The sequence below is a fragment of the Antechinus flavipes genome, chromosome 2, assembly GCF_016432865.1.
Source record: "Antechinus flavipes isolate AdamAnt ecotype Samford, QLD, Australia chromosome 2, AdamAnt_v2, whole genome shotgun sequence".
NCBI classification, from domain to species: domain Eukaryota; kingdom Metazoa; phylum Chordata; class Mammalia; order Dasyuromorphia; family Dasyuridae; genus Antechinus; species Antechinus flavipes.
Window position 1 is genome coordinate 633,380,582 of NC_067399.1, and position 12,877 is coordinate 633,393,458.

Genomic DNA, 12,877 nt, shown 5'->3' on the forward strand with positions numbered 1-12,877 from the left:
GCCATTCTACAAGAACCAAAAAAACATGCATCTCAAGCATCCATCTGTTATCCTTGGATGCAATGAGAAAGGGTATTGAATTTGGAGTCGGAGCACCTGGATTCAAATTCTGACTGCTTCTCCTTAGCTACATGACCTTGGGTACATAAATGCCCTTAGCCTCAATTGTATCATCTGTAAAATGAGGAGGGGCTGCATTGAACTAGATCATTTCTAAGAAACCTCCCCCACCTTTAAAAATAATATCCTACAAAAGAAGTAGGATAGACAATTAAGCAAAGTCTGATTGGAATCAGGTGAAATTGTCCGAAGCTGCGGGTCAGAAGCTTTTCAACAGAATACATCATTATATAATCATAGAACATTACAGATAATTTGAAGTTCTTTCTGCCTGGTTTTATCTTAATACAGATTAAAAAAAAAAAAAAAACAGGGGCCCCAGAAGGGAATTAATTGATTCAAGATATTTATAGTTAGTGAGTGGTCGAGGCAGGATCAGGCCCCAAGCCTTGTTATCTTGCTGCTATGTTGACCCCTCCCCCCTCAAGCCCCGACCAGTGAGAAAGGAGCAACATGGATGGATGACTTGTGTCAAAAAAAAGTAAAGAACATCATTATTGTTTCGATCAAAAGATACTGTGATTTCTAGTTTTTGATCTACATATTAACAAAGAAGAAAAAGGCAGTGGAGTGTTTTTCCTAGTAACATCAAGAGAAACATTTCCCCTTGAAAATGTGTGAGATACAACTCTGCTGGGGGGTGGGAAAAACGGCTTTCATCCAGAAACTATAGTTTGCTTTTCTTTTATTCTTTGGTATACATGAATACATGAAAACATACAGCACCCAGAGACATAGCCCATCCAGAGATAATCTCTTCTAATGTGTATCTATTTAAAGAAATACACAGATGGAGGCTTTATGAGCAAGCCTGGTAAGAGTAAATGTAAGTGATTGCAATAGTTGTACTTTTAATAAGATTCCTACAATCCAAAGCATAATTTCTCAAGGAACAAATTGTCCTATAAAATTATGTTGCTTAGGAAGGAACTTGTACTAACATTCCCTGAGGCATTGGGAGGCTCAGTCCTCAATGTGGCTTAGTAGAATCCCGGGTCCCTGTATTTCTAAAGCCAGAGCAAGATTTTGGGGTAGAGAGTGCAAGGGGACATTATTTTCCAGCCTAGCAAGCAAACAGGGATCTAGAAAAGGGTAAGCAAGGGGGAAACCTGTCCCAAAGGAAGAGGAAGAAGAGGGTTGTACCTGAATTTATCCCTGGGGGAGAGAGGAAATTACATATCTCTCTGCAGCCTTTCTAATTACTTGGAAAATCCAGAATTAGGAGAACCCCATTGGGACCACGTGACTGACCAATTTCATTGCTGACAGGTCAGGCTGAAGCCTGAGGCTCAACCTCCAGCAAATGATGTTCGGGGAACTGCCATAGCCATCAGCAACTTCCCGTGAATTCAAAACCATTATCCCTTTGAAAGTGAGAGCCAAGCTTACTGTGTCTTGTTCAAGAAGAATAGATGGGAGGGGTGACCTTTTCAGAAATTATAATTAAGCGAATCTTAATTCAAGTTCCTACACCGTTTGGAGGAGGAAAAATAATAAACACCACACAGGGAGAGGCATAAATGTGGTCCACAGCTCATTCCGAAAATATTTGTGCCTCTAAAGCTTGCATTGAGGGAGACATTCCTGAACTTGATACAAATGGTTCTGACATTAAGAAAAGTAAACAAGTAAGAAAAATAAAGATGGAAAAATTCTGTGGTCAGTTCGCAAGTGCTTTTTTATTGTTTGAGGCAGGGTTAAAGCCTTTTATAAAGACAAGGATATATGTGCTGCCAGATTGAATATGACATTGGACTAGTCTTGCTGCCCCTGCCCAGAACTCTTGCTGCCCATAATATGTTGTGGACAAAACATGTGTTGATGTTTCTTAGCAAAGAGCTAGGGTGGGGTTCCAATGCAGCTAACTCTAGGCATTCCCCTGGTGCTGTTGTTCAAATCAGAGAGAAAGGTAATTTCTCTCCCATTATTTATGTCCAAGGAAAAATACAAAAAAAAAGGACACCTCTAATTCTTTTTTTTTCCTTTAAGGACCACATTACAATTTTTTTCTAAGTAATTAATTAGTGAAAGCTATATAATCAAGATAGGAACTTTGCTCCCTCGGTCTGCTGTCTTATTCATTTGTCATGACTATTGAATCCTTATGCCAGGAACTCTTTTAAGCCTGTAATCATTTCAAGAAGTAAGTTCCAGATTGTCCATCCGAGGACATGGAAGGCCGATGGTCTTACATATCCATCAAGATGGAATGGTCAATTGGCTACTGGAAAGACTTGATATTTACCAACTTAGAGAAGGATTCTCTTTCAGGATTGCATTTTGAAAGGTTCATCTTTTAGATCTGGCCTCCTTTCAATTAATCTTGCTTTGGGAAATCTGCGGAGATAACAGAATGCTAAGTACTTAGTCTGAATTTAAATTAAAGAAACAAAGTCAAGGCTTTCTTTTCTGTTTCATCCACTATTTTCTCAATTGCCTTTCCAATGGCGTATTTTCATTCCCAAAAGCTCCTCTGACAGACATGATGGTCAAGAGATCTATATATATATATTTTTTTTTTTTCTGAAAAACAGGGATAGGGGGAGACAATTTCTTCTCCCTTCAATTCATTGTGTGCTTTTTAAAGTCATCCTATTTCATATCTCTTGGTGATTTAATAAAGAAATCTCAAAACAGATGCCCCAAGGAGGGGCAAACCAGATATAGATTTGCTTTACTTGCTTTGCAATTGTGTCCAGACCAGAAAGACAATAACTAATAAAAATATACTAGTCCAAGTATGGACAAAGACAAGGTTTGGAATATAGGCGATAGAAACAGGCCTGCCACCAAACCAGAAAGGATCCAGGTTTCAAAACACCATCCAAAGGCCTGACTGGAGTGGGAGCAACCTAAGTCTGGGATGTGGGAGCCCATTACTGATCCCAAACTAACTGATTTGGTTTCTTGACTTGGGGGAAAATATTTACTAAAACCAGGAGTTTGTATCATTTGGAAGCAAGTCACGAAATATCCCTGACAGCAAATATCCTTCCTCAGAGAAATGATAGACCTTGAAGCTCTGCTTGTGATAAAGATGCTTTGGGGGCTGGGGGGAGGGGAAGGGTGGGAGTAAGGGGTTCGACGGGCGTGTATGTGTGAAATGGGAGAATCTATCTTGGGAACACACAGAGGGGAACTGAAGCCTCCCTGCCCTTCCCTACCATCAGAACCACTTTTGTTTTGTAAAAAACCATCTGGATATTCCACACAGCTCTCACTCAACAGGCAGGCTGAAGACAGGAGGCTTTCTGACTGGCAAAAGCTAACTGAGCATGCTTACGGGGCCCCAGGTGTGACCTCTGCTCCCCAGCGAGCTGTGGATGGACCAGGCAATCTATCATGGTGTTCATCCTGTCAGCCCGGATGCCCGGCTGCAGCTGTCTGTCATGCTGGTGGAGGAGACCTGCTTAAAGGCAATCATGTCAATCTCGATGTGACGATTCCCACTAAGACAGGAGGATGATCTTGACAAGTCTGGCAAAGTCAGCACAAGGTACTCGAGGGCTGAGGAGGCTTCCTTGATGGCGCAAACATGGCTTGAGTTGATTGGGGTTTTTTTTTTATTTTCTTCCTTTTTTTTTTCTTCTTTTCTTTGTTTCTTTCTTTTTTCTTCCTGTTATTTATTCTCAAGAAATTGGGCCGGGCAAGCTGGTCTCAGCCTTAGAGCTGATCATCTCGAATAAACCTGTTGCCCTCGGAGTTTTTCCCATAGTAAACATAGTGACACCTTCCTAGAACACCTGCAAATAAAAGGAAACACATTATTAGAGGTGCTGCAGTGGGCAGAGTGGGAGCTGCAGGGAGCAGGGGTGTAATGGGATCTCGCATCAAGCTGCTGGCAGCAAACGAATTAAGCAGCAGAAAGGAAGTACTCTATCTTCTTGTCTTCAGAGCTGCCATTCTGCAGGCAGCCCCCACAGCGCCTGGGAATGCCTTCCCTTTGCTGCGGTTTGTGTGCTCACAATGGGCTTAGAGAGACTGGCTTCCATCCTGATTGTTGGCAGGATGTGTGATTTTGTTGGTGTGAGGCTGCCATCCACAGGGGCAGATTGCGACCCCTCTCTCACCCAGTCACCTAGATAGGCGGGACAGGTGCCTGTGGTCTGCAGAATGCATGACCCTGAACTCCACCTGGGGATGGCTTGTCTTGAGGAAACAGACATAGTTTGACACCATTCAACTTTTTAGCCAGGTAAGACTTTCCAAGGCTAGAGTAAGAGTCTCTGAGAGCCTTGAATCACCATTATACCACCAAGAGATGGCAAGGAAGGTTTCAGTGGAGGTTTGCAGATAAGCTACCGGAAAAAAACAAAGGCAACAATCTCCAGACATGATCTGGAGCCAGCTCCTATGAGTTTCTGATTGTTAAATTTTCATTGTGAACATCTATGCCTTGGAAAAAAACTAACATTACAAACTGGGGCTCAACTGGTTGTTTTGTTGATTATATACACTTGAAAAAGTGATAGAAAAAATGTTGATGTCAATTAAACATGAAAGTATATTTAGCATTGTTTCGTTTTTTTGAAAACTGGTTGTTAAACATTTGCAGCATAACCTTGATAGTCTCCTCCCCTGTACACATGGACCATTTTGTGGGATCATAGAATCTCCGTGGGAAGTAACCCTGAAATCCATCTGGGCCTAACCATACCTGAGCAAGAATTCCTTCTATAACATATCTAACAAGTTGGCATCCAACTTTTCCCTGCAGACTTCTAGTGATGGGAAAATCATTACCTCCTTAGGCAACCTATTGTATTTTTTAAAAATGGCTCTAATTGTCAACAAGATTCTCCTTATTTCAAACCTAAACCTGCCTTTCTACTAATTTTACCACTTCTGATGCCGTTAACTAGGACAAGTCTATAGTTTCTTCTATGTGACAATCTGTCAAACAACAAGCATTTATTAAGTTCCTACTATATATCGGGCACTGTTTGAAGAGCCTTTGAAATTCTCAAAGATAGCTAGAATGCCATCTATATATACTACTAGAATCATTGCAGAACTAGAAAAAGGAAAGGGAAGGGAAGGGAAAGAAATAGGAAAAGGAAAGGAAAGGGAAAGGAAGGGGAAAGGGATAGGAAAATGGAAAGAGAAAGGGAAAGAGAAGGGAGCAAAGAAAAAGAAAAGAGATCAAAGGAAAGGCAAGGAAAAAAGAAAGAAGGAAGGCAAGGAAGGGAGAGTAAAAGGAAGGGAGAGAAGTTAGGAAGGAACAAACGAAGGAAGGAGTGAAAAAGGGAGGGAGGGAGATTTTTTTTCTTTTCTTTTTTTTTCCTCTTCTTTTCCTCCTATCTTCTCTCCTTCTTTCTTTCTTCCCTTTCTTGTTCCTATTTTGTCTCCTCTTGTTGAATAGACATTCAACAAATATTTATTGAATTAAATTGAATTTTTACTATCATTTGATGAGAAGCTGTGAATATGTTTTGATCTATACAATGGAAGGAATCTTAACTTGACGAACTGAAACTCCCAGGATATTGGAAATGTCAGCTTTCTAGATCATCCTAGTTTGGGTCCAAGGTGCAAGTATCCCATGGGTGACTGACATCCAGAGACATCCAGGGTATATCACCTCCACATGCTGGTAATACAAATATTTGGTTTCCATCATTAAATTAATATGAAAAAAAACCTATGGAGATCATGTCATAAGACCTGAAAATCATAAATAGTTTTTCCCAGACATTTAAATCAATCCATTCCTCATTTTCCAAACCCCTCTTTAGCTCACTACTCTATTAAAAAATCAAATACTCCCACAAAATTATGAGAAAAATTAAGCAGAATTAAAATTTTCTGTGCCCCAATATTTATAATTTGTAAAGACTTCCTCTTATCAGGTCTCATTTGATTTGATTTTTAAAAAATACCAAAACTAAGCTAAAGATTTCTTTTGTGAATTTTTTAGGACTTTTGGTCTACTCTCAAGCTTGTCCAGATAATAAAAACAATCTCAGGTAAAAAAAATATTTCTACCCCATAATACATTAATTCAGGAATCATGAAGCCCCTTTATATCTTGACTATTATTTTTTTCTTTTTTTGAGACTTGGTTTCCCCACATTACTCAGTTTGGAAGTCTAGAAGCTACTAATGGGCCCAATACTCATTAGCACAGAACTTTAACCTGCACTTGGGTCAATTCATCCCTTATTGGCCTCCAGTTCCTAGAGGTTCACCATTTTGATTCTAGACAGTACTGGCTCCCAGTTGCTTAGCACACAGCAGCTAAGAACTCTGTAACTCAAATGATCCATAATCCTCAGCAGCTGGGTACTGGCCTGTGCCACCATGTTTAGCTACATCAATTGTCTAAAAGACTTAGTATGGCTGAAAAATTAACTATTCAGTGACCAGTTTGGAAAGTAACTTCTTTAAGCTTTGAGTTATTCTCAAAAAAATAATACATAATGTCTACATCAGAACCATGCTCCAAAACTTCCCTATGTGAAAGGCTGCAGTCCACTCACACAAGATTCAACCTGGGTCATTACCAGAGGAAATGACCTCTGCCAAGAAATGGAAGAGTAGGGATTTATGGAAGCTTTCCCCATCAGATCCTCTAAAATGTGAATGTTCTGGGGGTCAATTTCCTTCAATTACAGAACCTATAATCTTTCCTCCTACCTGTCAGGCAGGTATTTTCAATAGGCATCTGCTGCCTGGAACCACTGAGTGGGGACAAAGTGGTCACTTTTGGAAGGTCTCTCTTAGCTCTTTCCCCTGGTGGAGAAGGGGGCAGGACAAAGCAGCTCTGCATCCTATGCTGTGTTCTTTAGCACTGGGAGTTAACATTAATATCAATCAAGTTAGCTTCCAGGGTAGTGGGGACTTGCATTTTGGGACTTTGGTAGCAGAAAGAGTAGGATACTCTATTGTTCCTCTTTGACACAAAGAAAAAAAAATTTGAGGGGGGGGGCTTTCATTACAATGTTAAGTTGATCGTTCCTATTAGTATGCCTTTTTTTTATCCCAAATCAAGTATAAAGATAATTTAGATATGAACTCCCCATATCTAGAATGCCCAAAGCCAATAATTGATGAGCAGACAAGAAATTCTGTCTCCTCTCTCTTGAAATACAACAAACTGCCTTCAAAACCAATCACTGACCAGGCATGGACCAATTATGACTATATATTTTCTATGCACTATAAGTAACTGTCAAAAGTGGTTTATATTCAGGAAACTGCTTGCTCCATAGAGACACAGTCTCTGTGTGCCATTTGAGCCTTTTCCTTGCTCACACTTGTAATCAAATGTATGGAATAAACATTTTTACTAACTTGCATTTTAAATTGTAAAAAAAAAAATTGGGCTTTCTTGCCACGAACAGGTTTTTGTGAAGCAAATCCTTCTTTGAAACTGGGTTTATGTCTCCTGCAGCCCCAAGACCTGAGGAATTTCAGATGCTTTTCAAAATTCACCAAAGCTCCTTCCAATATAATTGATTCAAATAAGCTACTCAAGAACCTAGAAAGCTAGAGCTGCAGGATGTTAATTTCTTTGTACAGCATTGGGACAGCATGAATTTTTATGAAAAGAAATGGATAAGGTTGTCATATTTCATAAAAAACACATTTGTCCTTTTGAGTAAAACCACAAATGGCTGAGTTACAATATCCTTCTGAGCTTCTCTGTTTCTCTTTCTCTCTCTGTCTCTGTCTCTGTCTGTCTCCCTGTCTCTGTCTCTCTTTCTCCCCCTTTCTTTTACTTCTCCCTCCTTCATTTTCCCCCTTTATTTCTCTCCATCCATTTTTCTCTTTTTGCTTCTCCCTCAATCTTTCTTCTTTTTCTGCTTCTTTCCTTCTCTCCCCTTCCTTCCTCTCTCTTTTCTCTGCTTCTTTTTCTCTCCCTTTCTCCTTCCTTTCTTCTTTTTTTCCTCCTTTCTCTCTCCTTTTCTTTCCTTCTCTCTCTTCTTTATTTTTTTCCCTTTCTCTTTCTTTCCCTTTCTTTCCTGCTTCTCTCCCTGTCACCTTCCTTCCTTTTCTCTACCTTCTTCCTTCTCTGTCCCTGATTCTCTTTCCCTCCTTCCCTCCTTCTTTCTTTATCTTTCCCTTTCCACTTCCTTCTTTTCTCTCATTCCTTCTCTTTCTGTTTCTTTATCCCTCCTTTTCTCTTCCCCCCTCTCATTTTTTTCCTCCTTGATGACAATTGTAGGCACTTGAGCAGCTAGGGGCATGTATAGTTTCTCTAAGCTGATCTCTGGTATGAATTTCCATTTTGGATCTCATGTAATCAAATGCCAAATGGAACAAGGAATCATCTTGCCTTCTTTCTCTCTTTCCCTCTCCCCTTCCTTATTTTCTCTCAATCCCTCTCTTTCTCTGCTTCTTTCCCTCTCTCTCCCCTTTTCTTCTTCCTTGATGAACATTGTTGTCACTTTAGCAGACAGGAACTTGTATACTTTCTCTAAGTGGATCGTTGGTGTGAATTTCCATTTTGGATCTCATGTAATCAAACACCAAATGGAATGAAGAATCATCTTGCCTTCTCACCCTCTTTCCTTTCCTACTTCCATCTTTTCTCTCACGCCTTCTCTCTCTCCATTTCTCCCTCCTTTTCTCTGCCCCCTCCCCTTTCCTTTCTCCTTGATGACCACTGTTGGCACTTTAACAGCCAGGGACACATATACTTTCCCTAAGCTGATCTCTGGTTGAATTTCCATTTTGGATCTCATGTAACCAAATGGAAGGAGGAATCCTCTTGGAATGTGGGCTGGGAGCTCCTAGAGCCCGGACCCCAAATCGGAGGGATATGAAATGTTGATTAAGCACATTCCCAGGGCCTCTCTTTCAGACTGGCTCTGATAAAAGCCCTTTTTGCGGTATACCCTGTTTCTTCGGGCCTGGAAGCAAGACTGCTTTTCGACATCCCGGGGAGAGAGTGCCGTTTGATGAATGCAGGAGACGGCAGCTAGGTGTCAGCTCTTAGAAAATGAGGCAAGGACATGAGGTATTAATATTGTCAATGATCTCTTGACAGGAAAACAGATACTGCATTCACCGTCAGATTTAAATAGACATCAAGAGCATTAATGACACAAGGGCAGACTTCAAACAAAGGAGGCTGTGTGGTAGTGAGTAGAGCCAGCCTCAGAGCCGGCGAACGCCTGATCCGAAAAGACATTGTCAGGAGTACAGACAGGCCCGGGATTGTGTACGGTGACAGAAAACAGAGATGCTGACAGAGATACCGAGGCCATATTATGCCAAGTATATTCTAACGCTGTCTACTGCCCTAACTAAAGCTGACATCATTTCCTATCACTTGTAGTATTCTCCTTCTGCTCCTGAAAAAAAAAAAAAAAAATCCCTCCGCAGACATCATTACAAAACCCGCCACAGTTGTAAAGTCCTAGCAGGCCTGCTCCGGCACGAAGGTTGGGTCTCGGGGCCTAAGGAGAACCTCGGTCAATCTCCATTTGCAGTCTGCACGATTGGGGGGCTGGGGGCAGGGCACTCTCCTTTCGCCTCGAATCCCCATCACATGAGGTGATGGGAGCGCTAAAGTGTGAGGGGCTGTCACCTCAAATCCCATCCCGGGAGGAAAGATGCTCAGTTGTTGGGCAGGCAGCTCGGCGGAGGCGCAGGGACCGTCTGGCGGGGGAGCGACTGCCGCTCGCCTAGGGAGAAAGGTGCTCCGGCTAGTGACAGTTAAAGTCGGCTGAAAATTTTGAACTCTGGCAGCCTGTGATTGCTTAAATTAAGCAAGTGTCGTCTCCTCGGAGACCCCCAATCCTCCTGCTTTTCCACCTAGATTCACACTGGCCTTCCCAGCTGGGATGTGATTGCTTCAGAAATGGAGCTTGTGTTTAGAAAAAAAAAAAATCACCCAAAATAAAAAACAAAATAAGATAACACACAAAAAGGCCCAATCCTTTGTGTTGCTCTGGGACTTCAGAGCTCATGAAAGGTTATTTATCAAATCACAGGCTTGGCTCGTGGAGGAAGGGAGGTAACTGTTTTCCTCTCCCTCTCTTCTCCCATCTTCCCAAATATTCCCCTGTTTCCAGCTACGTCAATTGATATAAATGGTGAAGATGACACTAGACCCGTTTCCCTCTGGAGGACATTGGATGAGGTGCGCCAGAGGTCCAAATTTGGGAAACCACCGCTTGTACCTCAGTAGGAGCCGGTTTCCGGGCACATCTGCAATGCATTTATTTGTTTGTATCTCCTCTACTTATTATGTCTTGGGACTGGAGGAAATACAACACATTCAATGACATATGTGGTGTTTTTAATTAAAATAGCTGGCTCTGGTCATAATAAGCTAAGCATGCTTATAATACATCAGTGCAATGCACAGCTGTCAGAGCGCAGCGGCTGTTCAGGGCCCCCTGAAACATGAGGATGTATGGTCTCCTGAGGGATCATCTCTTGCCAAATGAGACTCCTAATTTTTCTTAAGTGGCCATCTCCACCATCACCATAAGCTCTTAAAACTATAATTATGAAAAAATTGTATTGGGAAGAATCTGTTTTAAAGACGCCCTTTATCTTTTCAATGTTTTCCCCCTCTGGAATGCGTGTTCTAATTATGCAGGTTAAGTTACAGCCCTGACGATGCCTGTGGGGAGCCAGGAATTAGCATCTCTCCATGCAGTGACAGTATCACTGGAGGGTTGGCTGGGGGAGACCCAAATGACCCGAGACTTGAGTTATTTAGATAGGAAAGAGTGTCCAGGGTGTATTGGTTGGCCCATGGCTGCCAGGGTACCACAGATAGCTTTTTTCAGCAGTCTACCTACTCTAAGAAATGTAGTTGAAGCCACTTTCATTTTTCCTTGAGTTTTAGGCTAAAAATCTAGAATTTAGTTAATCCAAGATGTAAATGTTTAAATGAATGGGAAGTGATGATCACTTCTACTTTTAGGCAGAAATTATATTCCTCTTCTTTGGTCCCCTCAGAACTGAGAAATTTCTTCAATATTAACATAAGTTTTGCTAGTGACAGTATCAATGGCAGAAATGGTATTTGAACTAGGGTCCTCTCATCCTAAAACTCGTTAGTATTTCCACTTACCATGCTGCTAGCCATCAGGGAGAAATAAAGATTTCTCAATACACCAATAATAATACAAAAGCACTTTAAATCTCACAAAGAAGTTTGCAAATATTGTCTCCTCTAGTATTCACAGCAACATTGAGAATGTGGTTAAAGAGGCTTTTTAAAGAAAAAAATACTCTTTATATATCAGTGATACACGGTCCTCATATTCTTTACTCCTTTTAGTTAAGTAGTATTATTATCATCATCGCCATCATCATTACTATTATAGTTGATCACATATTTTATGGTCAACAATAATAGAATAATAATAAAAGTAATAATAATAATTGGCAATCATATACATATTTGAGGTTTTAAAAGTATTTAATTCATATTGTTTCATCTAGGTCTCAAAATAGCTCTGTGAAATAAATAAACTCATGCTTTTATCGCATTTTATAGATGAGATAATTGAGGATGATGCTATTCAGTCTAATCTGACTCTTTGTGACTCCATTTGGGTTTTTCTTGAAAAGATACTAGAATGGTCTGCCATTCCTTCTCCAGTTCTTTTACAGATGAGGAAACTGAGGTAAACAGGATTACATGAGTTCCTGAGAGTCACCCAAGTAGTAAGTGTCTGGGATTAATTTGAATTCTCAAATATGAGTCTTCCTGATTCCAAGTTCAGTGCTTTATCCACTATGCACTCCAGCTTCCTAGATGAGGTGAAATGACTTGTTCTATAGTCACACAGTCACCTGGTATACAAAGTAGTATCCAAACTCAACTTTTTCCTGACTCTAAGTCTAGAAATTTATGTACCATGTCAAATGTCATCTTGGTAGTATCTAACATATAGTAAATAATATTCAGAATATTTTGCTAAAGTAATGGAAATACAGTATCTTTATACATATTAGTTGTGATCCTAGATGAATTTAAGTTCATTTAAGTTCAATCAAAACCTCAGTTTTCTCATTTGTAAAAAGAGGACACTAGCAGATTCTTTATATCTATCATAGAGATATATAAAGAGCTTTGAGGACCAAATAATAAAACACATACAAAACACTTTTAAAGGACTATATGAATATGAAATATTATTGTTATATTATTACATAAAAAGCTTATTAGATTAGTCAGTACAAGTTGAACTAGCAAATGCATAATTATGAAATATGGAGAAATTATAAATTTAAAATATTAGAAATTCAACCATCACAATTATCTAAAATTTCTTATTAAGAAGTTATTTGTGAACAGAGCTGGACAGAGAATAAGAAATAATAACTTATTTTCCATTATAACCTTCTATCTGTAAATGTGTGATTCCAGAATCCTACCTTCTACATACTTATATATAGATGCTAATGACAGAAAAAAAAAAAAAAAAAAGCAAAGAACACACAGCTGATCACATGAACTCTCCATTCTCTGTCCCTTTAAGATGTTTCTGGAGTTAATTGATCCCCAGTACTAATTGAGTCTGTAAAGTAGGATTTAGCTGCAAAGGCTGTGTCTTATGGATTGACGGGGCTCAGAAGAAGGACTTCTACGACGCTCAGTGAAAACTAATGCTCTCCCCTTTCCTTTCTCACCTCTCCAATCTCCAGGGGCCAAGGAAATAAGTCCCCTCTTTCTCTTATTATCACCAGACATGTCAAAATAACATTTAGGAATGAATTAAATGTTGGAGAAAGAAGTGGAAACTTCCATTCTGTGAAGGATTAAACCAAAGAAGCAGCTGCAAAC

General features: G+C 40.1%; 1 protein-coding gene across 1 annotated transcript in view; it reads right to left on the bottom strand.

Annotated features, from left to right (window-relative positions):
• Positions 1 to 790: 790 nt before the first annotated feature.
• Positions 791 to 12,877, bottom strand: part of LRMDA (leucine rich melanocyte differentiation associated) — a 1,322,797-nt gene continuing 1,310,710 nt past the window's right edge. The window contains exon 7 of the mRNA XM_051982052.1: positions 791 to 3,863. Within this exon, the coding sequence (XP_051838012.1) occupies positions 3,784 to 3,863 (80 nt within the window). The 3' untranslated portion in view covers positions 791 to 3,783. The remainder of the gene's footprint in view (positions 3,864 to 12,877) is intronic.